The sequence below is a fragment of the Idiotropiscis lumnitzeri genome, chromosome 7 (genome assembly GCF_059441095.1).
Source record: "Idiotropiscis lumnitzeri isolate Australia: NSW breed Sydney's pygmy pipehorse chromosome 7, RoL_Ilum_1.0, whole genome shotgun sequence".
Lineage (NCBI taxonomy): Eukaryota > Metazoa > Chordata > Actinopteri > Syngnathiformes > Syngnathidae > Idiotropiscis > Idiotropiscis lumnitzeri.
This window is the reverse complement of record NC_142397.1, coordinates 8,880,257-8,903,092: the sequence shown is the minus strand read 5'-3', so window position 1 is coordinate 8,903,092 and position 22,836 is coordinate 8,880,257. Positions and strand designations below refer to the sequence as shown.

Here is a 22,836-nt window from a genome sequence, read left to right as displayed (position 1 = left end):
TTTAACGTTTTCCTTAGACTAGAGCACGCGCTACTTCCAAAGAGCTACTGTTGGATTTCATTGCCGCTACTGACTTCAAATCTGATTAAATCAAATCATTATTTGTGCTTTATGTGGCAAAACACTGAATGGCTTCCAGTGGGATTGTCTGTTTTTTTCTCCATACAAAACGGAAAATAAACTCTGATGATAAACAAACAATAACAACAAAACATATACTCATGAGAGCAGTTAGATTCTTCATATTATTGTGCTAATGAACGCGTCACGTGACCGCGTGACATGAAATATTTAAAAAAAAATAGCAGGTAGATGACAGCCTACAAGGCGTTGCCGGTTCATGCGCATTACGCCTGCGTAATTCCTCATTGTCATTGAACGCACCACCAGCGCTCCCTCCTTTTGGAAACCTCGTGGTTTTTAAGGAACAATCATGACAGCCAATCGGCAGCGAGGGAGAGGACGCATTTACCAATGGCGAGGCCTCTCTGACGAAAAGGAGGTGGGGTTCAAGTCGCCGGGGTGGCTCCCCGGTGGCTAGCTAACAATAGGCGGGGAGAGGCGGCTTGGCTCGGCTTGGGGGAGAGGGACGAAGCAACCCCTGTGGTGGCGTTACTTCAGTGGCCACTTCAGACGGCGTGGACCCGTCTTGGATCCGTACTTCATTCCTATTCTACCCCCTGTGGATTTTGACCAGCAAGCAGACAAAAGGTGAGTTTCATTTCTCTACTTTTTCATTCAACTTGTGATCAATGTTCGAGCGAAGCGAGGTGTGGCGTACCAGAAGCACAAGAAGGGTTAAGAACACAAACTGGACCATATCTTTTAGACCGGTTTTATATATTTATTTTTACTCTTATATTTCTCGTTTTTTAAATGATTAAAATTTGCTTAATGTGGCCATGCCAGCTTTTAATTAGAACAAAAGCAGTGAGTGAACAGTGATGTGGTCACATTGACTTTTAATTGAAGTGTTGTGGTCACGTTGTGTTAAATAAAAATAATAAACGCAAAGTGTCCGATGAGCGCACGCTGAAGTTTTATTAGAAACCAAAGGCACAGAGGATGGAGTGCTAAATGGCATTGTTTTAAACCAGTGTAAAGCCAATTGAGATCTGATCCGGATTCAACTTGGTTTAATGTATTGACAAATGATTAGGTATTGTATTTAGACAGGCAGGCAGACAGACTGACAAATGGATGGATGATTGAGTAGACAGTGCTAAGATACAACTACTATCGATAATGGGATAGACAAAACTACTATATACAGATGGATGGGTAGAGCTAGGATAGCTAGACACAACTAAGGGCTTGAACGCCAATAAATGTGGTATAATTAGTTGATAGATAGATAGGTAGGACTCCTCGACTTACAATATAACTGCTGTAGTTAGATAGAGATATTGATTGATGATAGATAGAATTGATTGATAGAATTGATAGATGGGTAGATACAGTATAACTAAGGTGGATAAAAACATTGTTATATACACTCTGAGATGGCACAGATTGCCGCTAACCTGCACACGAAGTTGTTAAATTGTTTGTTACCTTAAAGTAGTGTAAATGCAATCTGGATCAGATCTGAATTCAACTTGGTGTGATGTAACAGCCGATGACAGCTGCGGGTGTAGGATTTTATAAATTTTGCGTTGGATTCAGCATAAATTGTGATTTGTTAAATATCAATACTTTTCTGGTGTGACTAATGTTTGGATTCCTATGGTGGAAAAAACACCAGGTTGATGTCGATCTTAAACTAGACATTATGTTGCCCACAAACAAGCAGATCAATAAAGCTGCTCTTCCTTGGCCAAGGTAACAAGTTGGCGTTTTAATCTGAAGTGAGTCAGTGGGTGTCTGCGGTGCTCCCGGAGGAGCTGATGGATAGTGGTGAAGGTTTCCACATGGTCACGTGGCTGGATGTTTCCGTATGCCTCAGCACAAAGTGCCCAGTCGGCTCGTTTGCATAATCGATCAATCAGTAAATGACCTAATGAAGGTAGAAATGAAAGAATGTTTTCTCTCGTGACTTGTCTCTGTTTCCTGGTTGGAGACAAGTTTGTTCATAAAAGTCCATCTTGGCTTGCCTTGTGTGCTTTGCAATGACAAGAGTATGACATTGTTTTCTTCTTCTGTGGTTTATTGTCTAATGTCCATGTTTTTGTTGGGCTAGGTGATTTAGCATACAACTAAAATCTTAGGTTCCCCCAAGGCGCCCCCAACACAGCTCCCCCAAAACTAAAATCCCGTTTTTGATTTTAATTGACCACTCCCTCAATTTCCCTTACAGAAAAAGCAGGTAAAAGTGATATTCTCATGCCAAACAAGTCAGTCTCATTAATCCAAGCGATAGAAAAGTCATGCTTAAGTCATCAACGCCCTCTTGGTTAGATAACAGGTCTATAGAAAATTTATTATAGCATGATAGGTTGCAATTAAACGGAATGGCTCGCCAAAAGAACCACACTCTGTTTTTGTCGCTAACAGCTGGTAGTGTGGGACTCCTCAATTTTTGCCTTTTTTTTGGTGTGTGCAGAAATGAATAGAGAGAAGTCAATTTTTAGATGACAACTAGCCTACTGGACTGTTGGTTTACTGGCAGTTGAAAATACTCAAACTGAATGAAACACCAGTTTGCCCGTTATTTGAATTTCCCTTTGCGCACAAAATATGGAATTGTTTTTTTTTAACTTTCGGTTTTGTTCTGAAAAGCAAATAACCGAATCAAACACAAATGAATTTAGCTCACACAACTACCCATACTTTTTTGCGACATAGAATTCACACATCTGAACAGAAGGCTAAAATAACTTTGCTGATCAACAAAAAATTTTAATCAGAGATGGCTTTATGAGTCCCTGAAGTTATTTATTCCTAAAAATATCTTTACTTTTTTGTCTTGCACCTGAGGGTTTTGATTTTTTTTGTTTTTAAGGTTGATCATGTCTAATACGGGTTTTACAATGTGTTGTAATTTATAGCAATGACATTTCAGAAAAAAAGTCTATCTGATGGTGAACCTACACCTTAATTTATAAATATGACAATATAAATTACTTTATGACGATGATGATGGTGATGAAGATGACGGTGAAATATTATTTTGAAAACCTGCTCTGCTCAAAATCTGTACATAAAAAACAATCCAAAAGAGTATACTTGTATCTCAGATTAAAAAAAAATGTAAAAATGTGTTGATCAGTGTAATCACGCTGTTTCGGCTGTTTTCCCAAGGTTTCTCGAAGAAGGCTTTGTTCACTCTCTGTGCCATCTGATAAACTTCTATTTTTACCTCCTGGAAGCACATGTAGTGACATCATGGTGAATTTTTGTATTGATAAAATAGATGAATTAAACCCAGCCCGATGTTCTCGTAGATGTTTGGTGTGTTGCTCCTGAGGCCTTGCAGATCTTTTCTGGCTCTTTCCGGCTCTTGTGTGTCTGACACGTGCAGTGGAGCAGCGCTAACTCCGTCATCTATAAATACTCCATCACACAGGAAGTCTCTCCTGCTCTCGTCTCTGAAAAGAATTTAAAACGACATTTAGGACCTCCAGCAAAACCAAGAAGCCACTGAGCATTCCTGTGAAAATCTAGGTTATCTTTAAAAGAGACAAACAGTCATATGCAGTCTTCAAGCAATTTGAAATTCTCCTTACCGCCATCTAAAGGACTGGAGTGGAATATGGCTGACCGGAACTAACTTAACTCAATCAGTTGGTGAGATTGTTAGTTACTTACTTACGTAGTTAGTTAATGTAGCTCGTTGGTGAGTTATTGAGTCAGTAAGTTGTCCAGTTAGTTATTTAGTGTGGTAGTTAGTCTGTTGATTAATTTTTAAGTTAACTGGGCAGTAAGATAATCAAATCTTGGTTGATTAGTTTGTCAGTCAGCCAGCCAGCCAGTTGTTCAATTAGTCATTCATTAAGTCAGTCAGTTGGTCAGTTAGTTAGACAATCAGTTAGTTACACATGCATTTGGTTCATTAGTTATCCATGCGTGGATTTAGTCAGTTAACGTTTAGTCAGTTGGTGAGTAATAGTTAATTAGTTAGTCTCTTAGTTAGGTAGCCTTTTAATTAGTCTGTTAGTTATTTAGTCTCTTGGTTAGCTAGTCTGTTATTAGGCCGCCGGTAAATAAGTCTGTTAATTAGTTAATTAGTCACTCAGTTGGTTAATCTGTTCATTCATTAGTACGTGTTGGCTAATTAGCCATTTTGTTTAGTCAGTTTTTTTTTTGTTTTAGTCAACCATTCGGTGAGTTGATAAGTTATTCGGTTAGTCAGTTGGTGACTTTGAGATTCACTCAATAAGTTGGCTAGTTTCTTCATCACTTAGCCACACAGTTAGTTAGCCAGATAGTTGGTCAGTTAATACGTCTGCAGTTGGCAGCTTGGGCAGTCAATGCTAGTTAATTAGTTGCTTAGTTCTGTTGTTTAGCTGTTAGTCAGTCAACATATTAGTCAGATTGTCCGTTGGTTAGACAGTGAATTAGTTGCTTTTGTTCATTTAATTAATTTATTTTTGTCTTCAATGTAGACAGTGGTCTACGCTTCATCCACTGAGTGACATGGAGCTGGACTGGCTCTTTTGGTGCAAATGTAACTTGAGTGTTACAGTCTTGACCTACTTCCATTTTTTTCCCTTCTTCTTCTTCCTTTGACACCTTTTTGAGTCAACCTCCCCACTCAGCCAAAGGGCACATTGGATTTGTTCACACCTCGGTAGGAAACCATACTGACACACCTCAACTTTAATGTGTCCTTTATGTGCCCTCTGACGCACAAACACGTACACTTTTACACTTTTAAAATGTTCCTCAATAAGTGTGCGCACGAGCATGATTAGCGCGTGTTACGATTAGCAAAAGCTTCAGAAGAGTTGACTGTGCCAGTGAGTTTAAATGTATGCGTTTGTGTATTTAACATAAGTAACCACGACACACAGACACTCGAAAAGTAGATTCACAGGTGGCGAAATGTAGCATTAGCCTGCTGTAATGAGAGCTTAGCGGCGGCTAAATCTCGACTGTGTGTGTGTGGGAGTGTTTATTGTGTCTGTGAGGTGTGAACGTGTGCACAGCTGTCAGCCTTCTGTTCACATTTGTGTTTTTCTTTGAGTCCCCGCTGATATGCACTGCTGACACTAACAACCTGACTTCAAACAGAGTGAGGTTAATTTACAAAACACAGGCTGTTTTGACAACTTAGCTGCTTGGTCGCTCTTTTTAGTGAGTTTTGCAATCCTTCCAGAGACTAAAAAAAAAAGTTATACTGTTGAATATTTTAATAGAATGCTTGGAAAAAACTGTCTGGTATTGTTAGGCGAAAAAAAAATCCCAGAAGGAAAAAGACATTTTTAAAAAGCCAACCGATTTGGAATAATGTTACGGTCTTTTGAAAAAAACTCGTTGGAAATCAGAAGTTGGTGAATAAATAGATTTTAGATTTTATTTATATCACCCCTGCTCTCTAAAAAACAAAAACAAACAACTTTTTCCTGAAATCCGTTTGATTAATTAAGGCGTAAGAACTGATCCATTCTGTTGAAATTGATTTAGCCCGGTTTGAAGCCATTGAGCAAAAGCCAAACTGGGGCACAGTTTTGGTAGCAACAGTCAACAATGGCAGAGGAATTCAGAACATTCTGTTTCTCAACCTCCTAAAATCTCAGCAAAAAAATAATCAAAAACCTAATCACATGAAGTCCCAGTAATTGTTTTATTTTAAATTTTTATTTTTTCTTTTCTTTTTTTTTAATTCAGCAAAAAATAGTTGCAAGCCAAGTCGTACAAAGTCCCAGTGAAACAATTGTTAACAAAAAAAGAACAAACAAAACAATTGCAAGTTTACTACTGATCACTTTCAAACCGATAAAACTGGGACTGAATTTCAGTGAAATAATTTGCCAACAAAATATCCAAGCAAGAACTCTACTGATTTTAAGATGCTTCTTATGTTCACCTTGTGACAAGCTAGCCCCCTCCCATCCTGCACTGTGGCGCCCTCCATTATTGATGAGGTCACCATGGTAACCACCCTGACAGCTGTGTGTGTGTAATAATGAATGTGAGTGAGTCTTTAAAAAGCGTAACAATGTGTTAAAAGGAAGGAGAGAGGGGCGAGCGAGGTTCAGTTATACACATTGTGTGTGCGAGAGGTTTCAATCTGCTTCACTTTTCTTCTTTTTTCGCTTCATCACTTACTTTGTATCTTTTTGTCTTTTTGTGTGTTTTTCCACACTTGCCATTGTTGCTTCAATACTAATGCACGTCATTTGTTGCCTTTACGCTTTCATTTATTTATTAACTCACATGATAAATAGACACTGACTGCAATGAATTGGCCAAATGAATAATGTATTTGTATGTAATGTGTTTGTTGTATTCACGTGTCAAGTACAGATGCATCTCAATTAATTAGACTATTAGCATAACTGCCTCAGTATTTTTTTTTTAAAATCATTTTCAGTAAACTTTTTAATGATCTCTAATCAGAAATCATCTTTCACCATTGTAATGAATGGAAATGTCATTAATCTGTTGCCACTTGCTCCTCCAAAAAAAAAAAAAATCTCCAAAAATTAAATAATATATGAACGTGAGTTTTGTCATATTTCTGTGTTTGTGTTCGAATATCTATATAATATGGCTTGAAAAACTGTAAGTCTCGTTGCTAACTATTAGCATGTCAATGGCGCTATGCATTGTTTGTTAGCAGTGAGCTGGACCCTGGCAGTTAAGTCCTGTTATCAGGACAAAACAGGCTCAGTTTTAATTTTAATGGCAAAGGCCAAAGCTGTTACATGAATAATACTGTCCAAATTCCAGTCCAAAAGGCAGCGTCAATCCCCTCATAGCCTTTTGAGTCATCCTCCAAGAATCATGAAGTAGCCCGAAAACGGACAAAAAACAAACGGGAGACTACATTTTGAATGTTTGACTTCAGAAGGCAAGCATGAGGATTTCTTTGTTGTTGTTAGACTGAACTGGAGCATGAATGTGATTTTAGTTGAGAATGACAACGAGTCACAATCACAATCCATCAGCACGTTGCCTCTGCTTTCCTTGGCGGCTTACAAACCCTGCGGTAACTGCTGCTAACCATTGCGAACTTTTACTCTTAGCTGCCATTAGCATCTACTAGCTTCAAATTGTTGCTTTTTGCTTTTCTTGGCAACTCATGTCTATTTTTGAGTATTCTCTATTTTATTTTTTGTGGAGCTTGGCTACTTGTGTTTAAAACAAAATTTCTGCTATTCTTGGCGATTAGTGGCTAATATTGACTAAATAAATGAAATAGTGACTGCATTTGCTGGCCCTACTTGTTTTCTTACATTCTTATCTCCAAGTTTCTACTTTTGGCTACTTCAAGATGATGTGTACTAGTGTCCGTTCATTTTTACTTGCGGCAGTTATTGCTTCTTATGCCCATTTGGCTTCTACTAGCCTCAGCTTGTTTATTGCTCTTTCTTTTTTTTTTCTATTAATGGCGCCAAATTCTTGCTCATAGCTGCTATAGTAACTACCAGTGTGTAAGTGTTGCTTTTCTTGGATTCTATTTTCTGGCTGCTACTTGTTGATAGTAGCATTCGTTGGTATTTTGAATTTACTTTCTGCTCGTCATAGATTCTAGCAATAACTAGCTTCTTCTCGTTGCTCTTCATCATTATTTTCTGCTAATTTTGGGACACTGCCTTTCATTCTTGGCCTTTCTGAGCTGCTACTGCCACTTATTAGCTTCTAGTCATTGCTCGTAGCAGCTCATAAATGTTAGCTTGCTTGTAGATGCCATTGATGACTTTGAGGTCCTATTTGTTGCTCTTTTTATCTACTATTTCTTGCCACAAGGTTCTACTTATGGCCTCAATGGCAACATCTAGCTTCGACTTGTTGCTGTAACGTATGTTCTGCCATTTCCTTGCCAGTGATGTCTACATTTGGCCTCTAAAGCAACTTACTAGCTTTTAAATGTTTCCAATAAATGTTGTTTGACATTTCTTTTAGCCAGTAGCTTTGACTCAAAGTCTTGATAGCAACTGTAGCATCTACTTGTTGCCATGACTTGTTACTTTGTGCTACCTTTTGGTCTTTCTAGCGACTATAACATTTTTAACTGTTTATTTCTAGCACTAGCATCTTTTAGTTTACAAGCCCTTCAGCCACTAGGTTGCTTTTGGGCTGTGTATACAGTATACTACTATAAAATACACACTAAGTGTATATTAATATTGATGTGAAGTTGACATATAAAGTGTGTAATGTTGACTCATGAATGATGTTCTGGTTTGGGCGTGTCTGTCAAATATTAAACATGATATGAAACAGACGCTGTGGATTTATGTGACATTATTATATTATTATTATGATGATGTCATACTTATTTTTACTGCACTAGACACACACATATCCATGCACACAGATGTGCACGTACACGCACGCACACATCCAACCATCTGTCACACGCCCCTCGTCTATATTGCATTCAGGCACCAGCTGAGACTACAGTGTGTGATATGTTAAGTGCATGGGTGTCACATTAAATGTCTGTCTGTGTGTGTTTGTGAGATTTATTTTTTTCCATTCACAGTAATAGTTTCATTTTTAAGTCTTAGTTTTTACTCCGGTGGCACGGTGGACAACTGGTTAGCAGGTCTGCCTCACAGTGTGGAGTTGAAGAGTTTGATTGACCTTCCTGTGGGGAGTTTGCATGTTTTCCCCGTGTCTGCGTGGGTTTTCTCAGGGTATTCTGGTTTCCTCCCACATCCCAAAAACATACATGGTATGGTAATGGGACATAAATTGGCCCAAGATGTGATTGTGAGCGCGGATGGTTGTTTGTCTTTGTGTGCCCTGCAATTGGCTGGGAACGAGTTATACCCCACCCACTGCAACAGAGACAGCTTGGATTGGCTCCAGCACCCCAGCGACTCTTGAGGAGAAGCGGCTCAGATAATGGATGGATGGATAGTTTTTACTCCCTCTTTGCTACTTCCTCATTGTCTTATTGCATAGCCTTGATGACCTGACACTCACACACACGCACGCACACACACCGTTAGAGGTTGCTGTGGCAACGTTGTTGTTGTTGGGCGGGGCATCATACTCTTTTTGGCTCTGACTCCACAATGCCTCTTTCCAGGAAGTTGTCACACAGACTCACGAACGCTCACATTCTGCATGTGTGTGCGGGTGTGGGTGTGTGTGTGTGTGTGTGTGTTTGTGGAGGCGGGAGGGGTGGCGTTTGTATAACCACATCACATCTTACGGTCTACAGTGATGAAGACTTTGGTTTCTGGGACCATTTCACTTGATAACTTCGCATTTCTTTTTCTTCATGCATCTTCTTGAAAATTTTGCACCTAAGGCCAGTTTGACTTGACAACTCAAAATTTTGTTGGCATGTCTATCATGAGTAGATTCACAAAAAAAAAAAAAGTGAGAGGCCATGCCTGTAATGATGTCAGCTGTCAGGAATTTTCATTGAAATGATTTTTGGGGACCTTTGAATCTTTTGAAAATTCAATCCATTAAGCAAATTTGAAATGGAAAAATGAGTTTTTGAAAGAAATCTAATCATAAGTAGACCAACAAAACAGTCACAAAGAGCCATACCGGAAAAGACACAGGAGGTTTGCCAATTTGGTCCACTGCAGCCGTATTGATTCGGTTGTGCACAACCGGATGCATAAAATAATTCAACCCCTGAAGCCAGTTTGATTTAGCAACACAACGTTTGGCAGGCATGACTATCTTGAGTAGCTTCACAAAAGAGTTTCAAGAAGCTTTGCCTGTAAAGACACAGGAAATCATTTTGGTCTTTTTTTCCCCCAGTCATTTCTAGTAGTTCTTTGAATATTTTAAAAAAGCAACCCTTTAAACAGCCTGACCTGAAAAAATGAAATCTGGTAGACATATCAATCATGAGTACTACAGATCCACATAAAAGTCTCAAGAAGTCATGCCCAAAAATACAAACAAGGTCAGCCATTGTTAATTTGTGGCGGCCATTTTAGGGTCATTTCTAAGGCCAGAGTGTCGCGGCAAAATTTAAATGAATAAGTAAGTTAACCAAATCTTTTGTGTGTGATGAATGTCCAAATATGAAGCGACTCAACTGGGCCCCACACTGGCTCAATAGCAGACATAGCTCCCATCTTGGTACTTCAATATTTTTCAAACTCTGTCTTCTTTCGTCTGAGGATCTCAGGTTTACCAGCAGAAGAACAAGTGCAGCTTTGTAACGATGAGCATGTAGGTGTGGTCCTTACCAATACTATACAACACACAACTCTCACGCGCACACACACACACACCCCCACACACCCCCACACACGAAAAGAAGCTTGCAGGGAGGTGCTGACAGAGTGTCTCATTTCAGACACTATCATCAGGTGCGCACACGCACGCAAACACTCACACACACACACACAGACACGCAGTATCATGTGGTGTTTCCTCCAAAAAGACAATATGACAGTTGTGTGTCTCGAACAATCGACACACTAAATAAAACACTACTGCAGTGTGCTTTTACCTTTGAACTTTGCCCACATGGACATAATCGTCTTGAAATTTAATCTCAAAGTACAGTTGCAATAAAATTATGGACATAGTCAAGCCTCGGCATTTGGCAAATGGCCATTGGTGAACTCACCAACTGGCAAGTTTTTCGGAAGAAAATGGCACCTATTCGCAGCTGTCCACATATTTTTGTACTCTTTCCGTAATGTGTGTCCTACGAAGATGTATGGACATCGTGTAAAAAGAGCCACGCTGTGCGTCAATGTCACTCTCACCACATTTGTTTTTCCGTCATTTGCAATCAAAAGCTCTTTTTTTTTCTACGTTTTGAGATGGCAAAAAAACTAAATATTCAGTTCAGCTGTTTTTTTGTTGATATCGACCCATCTACTACTGCTAATATACCGATCAGAAGACCATAGAGACGTTTTTTTTCTGCAGAAGAGAGGAAAAACCATTCCTCGTTTTAGTAGGCTCTGTGCTTGTTTTGTTACGGAACACAATATTCTGTGTGCCTTGAAAAATCAGTCGCAATACTAGAAAACTGATGGCAGTATGGGGAACTCTGGAGATTGCTTGATTGATGGAGATTGCTACTGGGAGATTATCAAAGTCCATGAATACACAGGGTGCACTGTATGCATGTGCGTGTGTGTGGGACGAAAGAGTGACAATAGTAACAGGACTCAGCTGTATCATGTTATTTCCTATTGTGTTGCCTCTTATAAGAGCTGAGGCAAGATACCCTATCTTTACACCTGTGTGTGTGTGCGTGTGTGTGTTCAAGACCAACAAACAAAGAGTTACTCACCTCCTTGCAAACGTTTGAATGTCTGACGGCTGTCAACAAAGTGCACTTTGTGTGCCTGTGTGACTTTCAGTGACTCTTCCGGTCTCTCTCTAATTTGAGTTTTGGGTTGAGAGCATAGCATGTGAGTAAAGTTCAAAAGTGCAGTCGAGTTTTATTTAATGTGTCACTTGAGTGTCGTCTGGGACACACAAATGTGATATTGTCTTTTTGGGGGAAACCCTACATGACTCTGTGTGTGTGTGTGCTTGTGGGTGAATGTATTATTGGAATACTTGACAATGCCATCCGCCATGAAAATGAACTAGGTCGTCTAGGTAGTGTTCAGCACGCGTGACATCACAGGAATTTCATCGAAATGGAATTACGTCCAAAATGTCCAATTTGGCTGCGTTACAGGGTACGTCGTTGTTTTGCTACTTAATCGGCTTAAACCTTGCACTTTTGTTCCTTAGGCACACTAACTAATTGAACGCTGGAAAATTAATTTCAACCTGTCTGTTCCTTTTGTTGCCTTTACACTTAGAATATGTGTGAAATATAGCTAGGGGCGAAATTTGTTTCATCTGGAACATTAGTAAAGTTAACTGAAATTTTTCATGGTAAGCATTATTTTAGTGATGAAAAACCTTTCAATGTTTAAATTACTGCGCTGGGAAAAACTACTTAACTGTAAAAAAATAAAGTTACTGTTCGGACTGGTGAGAAAATTATTTCACTTTAGTTTCAAAACTAAAGTTAGTTTTCCAAACGAAACAAAATGATACTTAAATCGAACTAGGGAAATTATTTCAATGTGGAAAGTTACTTAAATGTGGAAAATGTGATTGTGGAAAAAGTACTTTAGTGTGAAAAGTTGGAGTGCTTTAGTAGTATTAAAAATGAGTATCGTGCCGATTGTTAATTTGTGATTGGTGGCTGTTTTGTTTTGCAGGTGTTTGCGTAGTAATAGAAAATGTGCGACAACGGGGAGGTGGAGGACAAGCCGCCGGCTCCGCCCATGAGGAACACCAGCACCATGATTGGCTCGTGCGGCAAAGACCCCGCCCCCGTCAATCATGGCTCCAAACCTCTGCCCCCCAACCCTGAGGACAAGAAGAAGAAAGACCGATCCATTCGCTTCATTTTGACAGGCGGCGGGGACAAGAGTGAGTGAAATAAAATAATAAACTCATTCTGTAGCCACTTTCACGCAGCGATGCCACAAAATTGACCATTCATTTTTTTATTTTGAAATAGTGTGCCCCCGCAAAAAATATAACTTACTTCACTTCCAACTTTCAGTTACTACTCTGCCTTTTCCCACTACGACTTTCTTCAGGCTTCCAATTGGCGAAAATGGTCTCCCAGTTATGGATTATAGCGCCACCTGTTGGTCTGGCATTCACATATGTGGGAAAATGTTTTGTTTGTGTTTCCTTTGTGTCCTAACCATGAAGACGTAGAACAAATGTTTGTCGTGTATGTGTTTTCAGCGTACAAAAAGAAAGAGCGGCCTGAGATTTCTTTGCCGTCTGATTTTGAACACACCATCCATGTCGGATTTGACGCCGTCACGGGGGAATTTACTGTAAGTGTGTGTACAAATGTGTGTGCGTGTGTGTCGGTCTCACACCGTTGAACTTTTTTCCTTTGAATAATCCCATCAGACAAAGAGCCCTTGTTTAGTTTCAATCTTGATCCGCCTCACTGAGCTCTTTTGGCTACTGCGCGCGTGTGTGCACGACTGTGTGTGTATATTTTTTTAGTCAAGTCACTCCGGTTGAATTGTTTTCGCAGCGAAGAAGTGAAGTGTAAACTTTGATGGGATGACCCTGTCTGAGAACAAGGTTGTGCGACCCATTTATGTGATTACAAATAGGGCGTCTTCTGTTGTGTGTGCGCGTGTGTGTGTGTGTGTGTGTGCGTGGGGGTGTGTGGGTCTGTGTGCGTGTGTGTGTGTAGGGCATGCCCGAGCAGTGGGCCCGCCTCCTGCAGACGTCCAACATCACCAAACTGGAGCAAAAGAAGAATCCTCAGGTAATATCTCATACCTACCTACCATAACTACAGGACCGCTATCAACCAATAAAAGCCCACCAACCATGATTACTTAACCAAACTACCTACCTTTATGATCTATGTGCCAAAACTACCTACTATAATACCTACCAAACTGCCCAACTACCTTTTTAACGTAACTATTTACTGTACCTATCTTGCTACCAACGTTACCTACCTACCTACCGAACCTAAGCTACCTACCTACAGTTCCAATTATTTCCTACCTGGGGTCGGCGTGACTTAGTAGTTGAGTGGTCGTTTCCCAACCTAGAGGATGTGGGGTCGATCCCCGGCCATTGTGACCATGTTGCATTATGCTTGAATAAGATACTGAACCCCCAGTTGCTTCTGACGGTATGTCATCAGTCGGTAGGTGATATGAATCGCTTTGAGTGCCTTAATAGGCGGGAAAGGACCATACAAGTGAAAGACTATTTACAGGGTTGGGCAAAGTTTTTGATTGGCGGGCAGCAATGGGTTCTAAAATTTGGCAGAGGGGCCGGACCAGGAGCAGATGGATGGAGTGTTTTGGTCACCTCACCTCATCGGAGAAAAAAAAAAATACATTTAATTTCAAATGAAAGTGAACAAAAGCATTACAACAATATATATGTCTTTGAAAAAGCACAGTATTTAGAAAATAAAACATGAACAAGGTTTATTCATTTAATTTTTTTTAAGTTCAGCGGGCCAGATTAAAACGTTTAACGGGCCGCATGTGGCCCCCGGGCTGTAGTTTGCCCACGCCTGCTATTATAAGCAACTCGAACGTACTATAACTACCTACCTAGAGTCTAATTACCACCCACCTATTATACAGTAAGTACCTATCGAACGTCCACCACTAATGACTACCGCCTACCACAATTACTTACCTACCTACTCCCCACCATACTTACCGACCTACCCACCTGATCTACTAAGTACCAACTAAACGACCTTCCTTAACGGCCTAGTTCCAACCATAACTACCTCTTACCAAAGCTCCTTAAAACTACCTACGGTAATTACCATCCATAACTACGAACCTTTTTACCATACCCACCTACCTGCCTGCCTACTTTTAACTATCGCGCTAGCTATCATAACGACTCGGTTTAAAAACCTGCAGTAGCTACCTACCCACCATACTTACATGCTGCATTATTCTTCAGGCCGTGCTGGACGTTCTCAAGTTCTACGACTCGAAGGAGACCGGCAACAGCCAGAAATACATGAGCTTCACAGGTGTATATGTATACACACACGCACGTGCACACCAACACGCGTACAAAACTTACTTCCTGGCCTAATGTCATTCTCTTGTCACGCAGACAAAAGTGCAGATGTCTTCGCATCATCCACCACAACGGTAAGAAAACGTGATCATCTCGAGTGCTCTTGCTCTCTCGCTGAACGTATTTCTTAATATCGATTTGTTGATGAGATGCTGACAAGGTGACAATGAAGAAGAGGACAGATGGTGATGACCAAAACTCTTTTTATTGCTTTTCTCTGCAATGTGAATCAGCAAATTTGATCTCCTTGTCTATGCAGCTTGGACGCACGCCCAGCAACCATTCAAGCGTCCTCGCATCCGAATAAACTTGTCCTTGCATCATAGCCTTTTAGCATCTTTGCATCCTTGTTGGATCCTTGTTTTCAAGTGTTCTTGTATCCTTCTAACCTAGATTCCCAGTGTTCTTGTACATTGGCACATTTACTTAGACAGGATAGTGAAAAGTAACGCTGAACAAAGCATTCAGTCTTTAGGATGACCAACAGGATGTGATGATGCAGTTCAACAATGTCACTGATGGCTGTCTGACCTCGTCTGCATTTTTCTCAGATTTCCAAGAACGTCTCGGAGACGCCCGCCATCGCCACCGTGTCAGAGGACGAAGATGAGGATGAAGCCGAGCCGCCGCCCGTCATCGCCCCACGGCCGGAACACACCAAATCGGTGGGAGGACACTCAGACGCAGACAAACAAAACAGAGAAACACACTAACGTACAAAGACACAAAAAAACGGAAGAAAATTAAAACATTGACAAGCAGACAAACATACAGAAAATACAAGTACACTTACACAAAGATATGAACACAAAAACTGTCATACACGCATCGACAACTCAAAAATACAAGCACAAATCTCGAAACGCATAAAAACACTGACAAAAAAACAAAAATACTACAAGAATTTAAATTAACACAAACAATACACAAATATGAACACACTCTTGTATACTAAAATTACGCACTATTAGGAAATGACTAATAAATGACCATACCTTCTGTCTCATACACACACGTACACAAGCATACACACACACATAGTTGCGCTGAGACATGTTGGCGGTTGACAGGCTGCTGCTATGGTGCCCTCCAGCGTCTCCATAGTGATGACTTTATTGGACCTGATTGGAACACACACACATACATTTGAGGTTCTGGACAAACTTTCACTGATGATTTACATTGTGGGAACTTGTTTCCTCACCATGTGACTGTTGTTCAGACTCCACAGGATGATACACACACACTCACACAAAGAAACATATAAAGATAAATGCATAGTAACACATTATAATTATAATAAACACAAGAACATACAAACATAGAAAAACACACACGGCAACACGAATTTGCATTTAAAAATATGAAAACATTAACATTAAAATGAATATCGTCAGATTTACACCCGCTCTGTGATCGAGCCGCTCCTGCCGCCTTCAACCAAAGACGCGGCCACCTCCCCCATTGTGGCGCCAAGCTCCATGACGTCCACTACGGCCGTCACCCCACCCAGCTGCTCCGCCGCGGAGGGCGCACCTCCTGGTAGCCCACCAGGAGCCACCCCTGCCCCCGGACCCTCCCTGCCCCGCCCTCAGGACAAAGGACGCAAGAAGAAGATGTCAGACGAGGAGATCCTGGAGAAGCTCAGTAAGTTTTACGCCATCAAAAACAGTCAAAGATTGTCTTTTAAAATGAAGATAAGAATAACAATTTATTTTAAAAAAAAAAACTTCATACATGTATTATATTTTCCTAAACTGCACACGCCTGTCCAGACGTGCTCAGACCACCCTCTGCTGGTAAGATGTGGATACTGTCTGTCTGCCTCTGTGAGTGACAGGCCTGATATCCACCAGCACACTGCCCCCGCCCCCTTTGTGCAGTCCTCTCATCTGATTGGTTGTTCTTCCAGGTTTTGTCCAAAACTTTCCTGCTGTGGTTACGTCACTGAACAAATTTATGAACAACTTCTATATACTATTCTTTTTGGACTATTTGTCATCTACTATTTGTATTGATAGTTTTTAAAATCTATTTTTATTTTGTTTCTATTCTCTTGCTTTCCATATTTTAAATCCTACCATATTTTAATGGCCATTTTATTTCTGTTCCATTCTTAATGCTTAAATAAACTTTACTTTATTTTTAAAGTCTAATTTGATTTAGTTTCTATTCTATTGCTATTTATATTTTAAATCATTCCTTTTTGTGTTTCTATTTTAATGGCCATTTTATTCGTAGACTATTTTTATTCTTAAATAATTAGTACTGTATTTCTATTTACGATAATTTCTATTTAATTTCTACTGCTCTGGGTTATATTTTTTGTAATATTCTTGTTTGTATTTCTATTACACTTTTCTACTTCTACTACATGACTTCTTTTGTTTGCATTTTTATTTTTTTTGTTGTATTCTATTTCTGTTTCTGTAACATTTCTATTTTAATTCTGTCTCCAGTCTATTGAATATCTAACACATTTTCTTTTGTGTTACTCTATATTGTTTCCTAATTGTTTTAATTCTATTTTATGTGTTTTACTTCTATTTCTTTAAGAGAACTAATATTTCTATTGGATACCTTTGTTTTCTATTTCTGTTCTACTTCTGTGTCTGTACTTTTTTTTTTTGACTTTATATATTACTTTGGGGCAGTTTCTTATCCCTCTGTGTTGTTTGTGGCCTCTCCCCTCCTTTCCTCTCTCTCTCTCTCTCGCTCTGTTTTTGTCTTCACTTCCGTCAGCATGCTGTCAAGTGTCAATGATCAACAACATGGATGATAGACACACATTGCTCTTCTATCATCTTATTCTATCCTTATAGATTTTTTTGGACTTCCTTATTAATTTTAATAAAATGTTCTGTGTGTGTGATGCAGGGACCATTGTCAGTGTCGGAGACCCCAAGAAGAAATACACTCGCTTTGAGAAGATTGGCCAGGGGTGAGCACATATCGATTTTGTTTGGAAAGTCACAATATTGTCCAAAAAGTGACATTTTATTCTTCTTCTGTGGTGAACACAGCGCATCCGGGACGGTTTATACGGCTATCGACGTCGCCACCGGACAAGAGGTTAGTCGAATATTTTAGGAAAATGGGAAGCATGTTTTTGTAAAATAGGTTGGATAGATAGACAGATTTTTGTTTTGTTAAATGGTTTGCAGTTTTGTTAGTTTTTATTTTAGTTGTTGGTTATTTTGGTTGTTAGTTATCTGGTAAGTTTGTACATCAGTTAGTTGGTTTAACCGTTATTTGGTTCTTTTGTTAGTTTTTTTATTGTTATTTGCTGAGGTAGTTTACCAGCTAGTTAATTTCATTATTTTGTTACGCAGTCCATTACTTGGCTGCTTAGTTTATTTGGTTCATTTGTTTAGTGGAGTAGTTGGTTTGCTATTGTGTTTCTTTGTTTGATTGTTATTTTCTTAGTGAACCAGCTAGTTAACTTGATATTTTTGTTTGGTAGTCCATGACTTGGCTGCTTAGTTTCTTTGGTTAGTTTGTTTGGTTTAGTAGTTGGTTTGTTATTACGTTTCTTAGTTTATTATTTGGTTGGTTGGTTGTTTACTTGGTTAGTCAGTTGCTTGTTCCATAATTCGCTTAATTGTTAGTTATCAAGTTACTTAGTTTATTTGGTTTGGTAGTCCATTAATTAGTCAGTTAATTTCCTTGATCATTCAATTTGTAATTTTGTTAATTTGTTGTATATTTAGCCAGATTAATTAGTTAGCTAGCTCTTTGTTCATTAGGTTGACAATTTAGTTTCATTATTTGATTGTTTAATTACTTCATTATTTTGTATTTATTTAGTTTGTCACTAGTTGGTTGTTTTATTTGGTCAGTTAGTATGTCAGTTGTTAGATTAATTGGTACTTTGTTGTTTTGTTATTATTTTATTTAGTTGGTCCATTAGTTTCTTTAGTCAGGAACAATTTTTATTTGGTTAGTTCATTGATCAGTTGTCCATTACGTTACCGAGTTAGTTGATTAATTGATTTGGTATTGGTTTGTTGGTTGGTGCGAAGATGATGTTGTTTTGTGGATCAGGTGGCCATCAAGCAGATGAACCTGCAACAGCAGCCCAAGAAAGAACTCATTATCAACGAGATTCTGGTCATGAGGGAAAACAAGAACCCCAATATCGTCAACTACCTGGACAGGTCAGCTGCTTTTTTTTTGGTTTCGCCTTTTTCAATGTCTGCTGGAACGCGCCTCATATGATTTTTTTTTTTTTTTTTTTTTTTTTTTTTTTTTGCGCAATGGGTTGCCATAGTTACCTGGTGGGTGACGAGCTGTGGGTTGTGATGGAATACCTCGCCGGTGGCTCCTTGACGGATGTCGTCACGGAAACCTGCATGGACGAAGCTCAGATAGCAGCCGTGTGCAGAGAGGTAAGAAAAAAGGCCAACTATAATTAATTAAAAAAAAAAAAAGTAACATTGGTAGATGATTGTGACGGACTGTGTCGCCCTCTAGTGTTTGCAAGCGCTGGAGTTCCTCCACTCCAATCAAGTCATCCACCGTGACATCAAGAGTGACAACATCCTGCTCGGGATGGACGGATCTGTCAAACTCAGTCAGTGACCCACTCATATATATATATATTTTTATTTACTTTTATTTACTTTGGTTTTGAAATTAACTTATTTTTTTTCATATATGCCGTACAAAAAAAACCGAAATGCAAAAAAAACTACAATAGGAATATCCCATTTATGCATTTATTGTACCTAAGTGACATGTTGTTGCTGTTGTTGCTAATTTTGACCAGTAGGAGGTGCTTTGGTTCCATTTTAACATATTTTACAGCTCCTGATGCCGTGTACTTCCTTTTAAGTACACATTTAAACTTACAGTAAATATTAAACATTTGTTGTATGCTCCCCCCTTTTTGTTTTTGTTTGCAGCCGACTTTGGCTTCTGCGCTCAAATCACTCCAGAGCAGAGCAAACGAAGCACCATGGTGGGCACCCCCTACTGGATGGCTCCCGAGGTGGTGACCCGCAAAGCCTATGGCCCCAAAGTGGACATCTGGTCCCTTGGCATCATGGCCATCGAGATGGTGGAGGGCGAGCCGCCGTACCTCAACGAAAACCCGCTCAGGGCAAGTGCCTCTTTGTTCTTTGTGCAAGGGCTTATTTTTTATAGTATTGTTCCTGATGTCTATTAAACATAACTGTTATGCAGGGTATACAATATAAATACCATGTGAATTGAAAAGATGCCTATTCTTCCAGAAAAAGTTCATTTTCCTTTACCCAAAAACGCTGCATGCTGTCAGATTTATGTGCTATGTCACACTTATAACGCAGCTTTTAATTGGCCCAAAGCTAAAGTAGGGATGAGTCGTACGTTTAGTACTTTCAGTGGACTCCAGTTTGAGAACCACCGGCAAAGTAGAGACATCTTACATGACCAGTGGGTTCAGTGGAGTAAAAAGTGTTATCACGTTCATGTGGTCCAGGCACTCTATCTGATCGCCACCAACGGTACGCCGGAGTTACAGAACCCCGAGAAACTGTCTGCCACCTTCAGGGACTTCCTGAATCAGTGTCTGGAGATGGACGTGGAGAAGAGAGGCTCAGCCAAGGATTTGCTGCAGGTACGGGGAAACATTCTTAACGATTTATAAGGTGCATGGTGAGTTATACGATGCAAAAACAGTGACTCGTTGGAAACTTTTGCCCTTCAAAGCTGAAAATGTTTTACGATCACCACAACTCATGAAAAAGAAAATAGGCGTGAGTGGTGAAGCAGCATTACTCTTGGACCAATGCAGTTTGACGGCTCATTGTTTAGTGTTAAAATTTGGAAAATTTACAATGCTAATGTAGTCAAAATTGTGTTAATATGCAAATGTGTGTACCCACAGCCTACCATAAACAGTGAGAAAAAAAAACAAAAACAAACTACTACAATTGCCCAAAGATGCCACAAGTTGGTGTCAAAATACTACTTTTGTCCAAGTGAAGATATTCAACTCACTTCGACATTGTTTCTTGGCATCAAGATGCCACCCACAAGTTTGTGACAAATCATGGCTTTCGTCTAAGTGAAACGCCTCAACTCATTTCAACATAGTTCTTTCATGTTAAGGAACCACAATATGGCAGCAAAGTGCTACATTTGTCTAAATGAAGATCCTCAACATAGTACCTTGGCACTAAGATGCCACATGCAATATTAAAAACCCATTAAAATGATTGCCTAAAAATCTTTTATAATGCAGGCATCAATTGATGAACCACAATATGATGGAGGTTCACTGTCATTCAGCCTTCTTTTATTATCTTACATTCCGCTTTATTTTTTTTTACAAAAAGTGTTTCTTCCCTTCCTGCCCAGCACCAGTTCCTGAAGATGGCCAAACCTCTCTCCAGCCTGACTCCACTCATCGTGGCCGCTAAGGAGGCGGCCAAGAACAACCGCTAGCTCGCGCCTGCAACCCCTCCTCCTCTTTCTCCTCTTCCTCGACACTGGACTCTCAGGGGGAGTGGGCGGGGACCAAGCCAATGATGTCATTGCTCTGATCAGTGATGTCATCTGTAGAGAGAAGGACTCCATTTCTTGTTTTCTATGTTTGTGTGTGCGTGTGCGTGTATTGTCTGCTATCAGAATGTGCATCTGTTGTTTTTTTATTGCATCTTTTTTTTTTTTTTTAAATCTGTGTGTGCGTGTGTGCGTGCTTGTATGTGTGTAAGAGAAATGATAATGCTGGAATATCAAGTGATTGTAGCATTGACGCAGCTGAGCTTAGCTGCGTCCGTGGTCCAGTCTGCACTGTGAGTTAGAGAAGATGATTAATAATAATTATCATAGTGATAATAATAACTAGAACACAGGTTCTCAAAACTGGGGTCTCCACATGCCACAGCTCTTCCCGACGATAGCTTTGTGGAATTGCATCCATGTGGGCGTTGTTGGAAATGTGTCCGTGGACCCCAAAAATTTGAGAACATCTGAGCTAGAGAGTGCAATGAAGAAATTATGTGCAAATGCTCTTCAGCGTTGACACAAAGAAAGGCAAATGAAGTCTTAGGATCCGCTGGCAGGGAACAAGTCCAAATTTATAGGAGACATGGATTTTTCGGGAGGGCGCTCGCGCCTCCATCAAGTGCTATCTTGAAAATGTAGCGATGAACAGGAGCTCATTTGCATGAAACAAGCCTCTTGAAACAGGCTAATTTCAGCAAAGCTAAATAAAAAAAAAAAAATAGGGCGGCCGTGTAAAGATTCCCAAATTGTTTAAAGAAAATGTCTCCTTTAATCAATGAAAACTTGATGATTAATTGCCCGTCAGCAAACGGCCTCCATCAGTGCAGTAAGTGAAGAGAAGAATGTGCATGTTTTTGTTTAGTTTTTTAATTATTCTCGGTACAATAGAAAAGTGATGACGACTCCTCCCTAAGAACGCTTGTGTACAAATGAAGAAATAAACTGCGATGAGTCAATGTTTGGCTTCCTGCCTTGAAAACATACCACATGGCACCACATACTATACCAAAAATACGTTCAATTCCTACAAAACAATCATAATGAGAGCTATTTGACTCTTTCCATTATTAAGTCCCGTATGAAAACCCTCAAAGGTCTGCTTTGAACCAAAATGGCAGCCACGCATGATGACTGGAGCCCAGATTCAAACCCCAAACCATAGAACTGTGAGGCATACGTGCGGACCACTTGTGGAACGTGCTGCCTGCTTGTAAAATTAAAAGAAAATATAACAAAATCCTTCGGTTGCAACTTTATCAGACTGGGGCTGTTAAGCCATGAAATGAGTTATGTCATATTTCTCTCATCAACTAACTTGTATAAACTACTAATTTAATTGAATCAAAAGTGTAATCAATTTGCTTGCAACTATCATTATGGAGCTGTGCTCAATGACAAGATGAAAAGACAAAAGTGAGTTCTGTCAATTGACTACCTACTACAAAAACTTGACTTCTCTTTCATCCTGTCATCACTTTGAATCCAGAAACATGTCAACTCCCACCCCTCCCTCAAAGGTGAAGCTTTCTGGTTAATGTCTCCTAAGAATCAAGGTAAAATATTCATAAATGCTAAAAATACGTGTACTCCAAGAGTCATTTTGTGCTATATACATGTGTGTGTGTGGGGGGGGGGTGAGTGCGTGTGTGTGTGTGTGTGCATGCATATTGTTCGATGCCTCTTTGCATC

General features: G+C 39.7%; 1 protein-coding gene across 2 annotated transcripts; it reads left to right on the top strand.

The window, feature by feature from the left end:
- Positions 1–538: 538 nt before the first annotated feature.
- pak1 (p21 protein (Cdc42/Rac)-activated kinase 1) lies at positions 539–22,103 on the top strand. Of its 2 annotated transcripts, XM_088301220.1 has the most exons (17): positions 539–711; positions 12,270–12,483; positions 12,811–12,905; positions 13,280–13,354; positions 14,533–14,605; positions 14,692–14,729; positions 15,207–15,320; positions 16,053–16,302; positions 16,431–16,454; positions 17,533–17,596; positions 17,679–17,727; positions 18,700–18,812; positions 18,926–19,043; positions 19,129–19,228; positions 19,560–19,756; positions 20,117–20,254; positions 20,998–22,103. In XM_088301220.1, exons 2-17 carry the CDS (start codon positions 12,291–12,293, stop codon positions 21,082–21,084), a joined length of 1,728 nt encoding a protein of 575 aa, XP_088157346.1. In that variant the 5' UTR covers positions 539–711; positions 12,270–12,290; the 3' UTR covers positions 21,085–22,103. The 2 variants fall into 2 exon arrangements, with proteins under 2 accessions (XP_088157346.1, XP_088157347.1); XM_088301221.1 differs by lacking the exon at positions 16,431–16,454.
- The last annotated feature ends 733 nt before the right edge of the window (positions 22,104–22,836 follow it).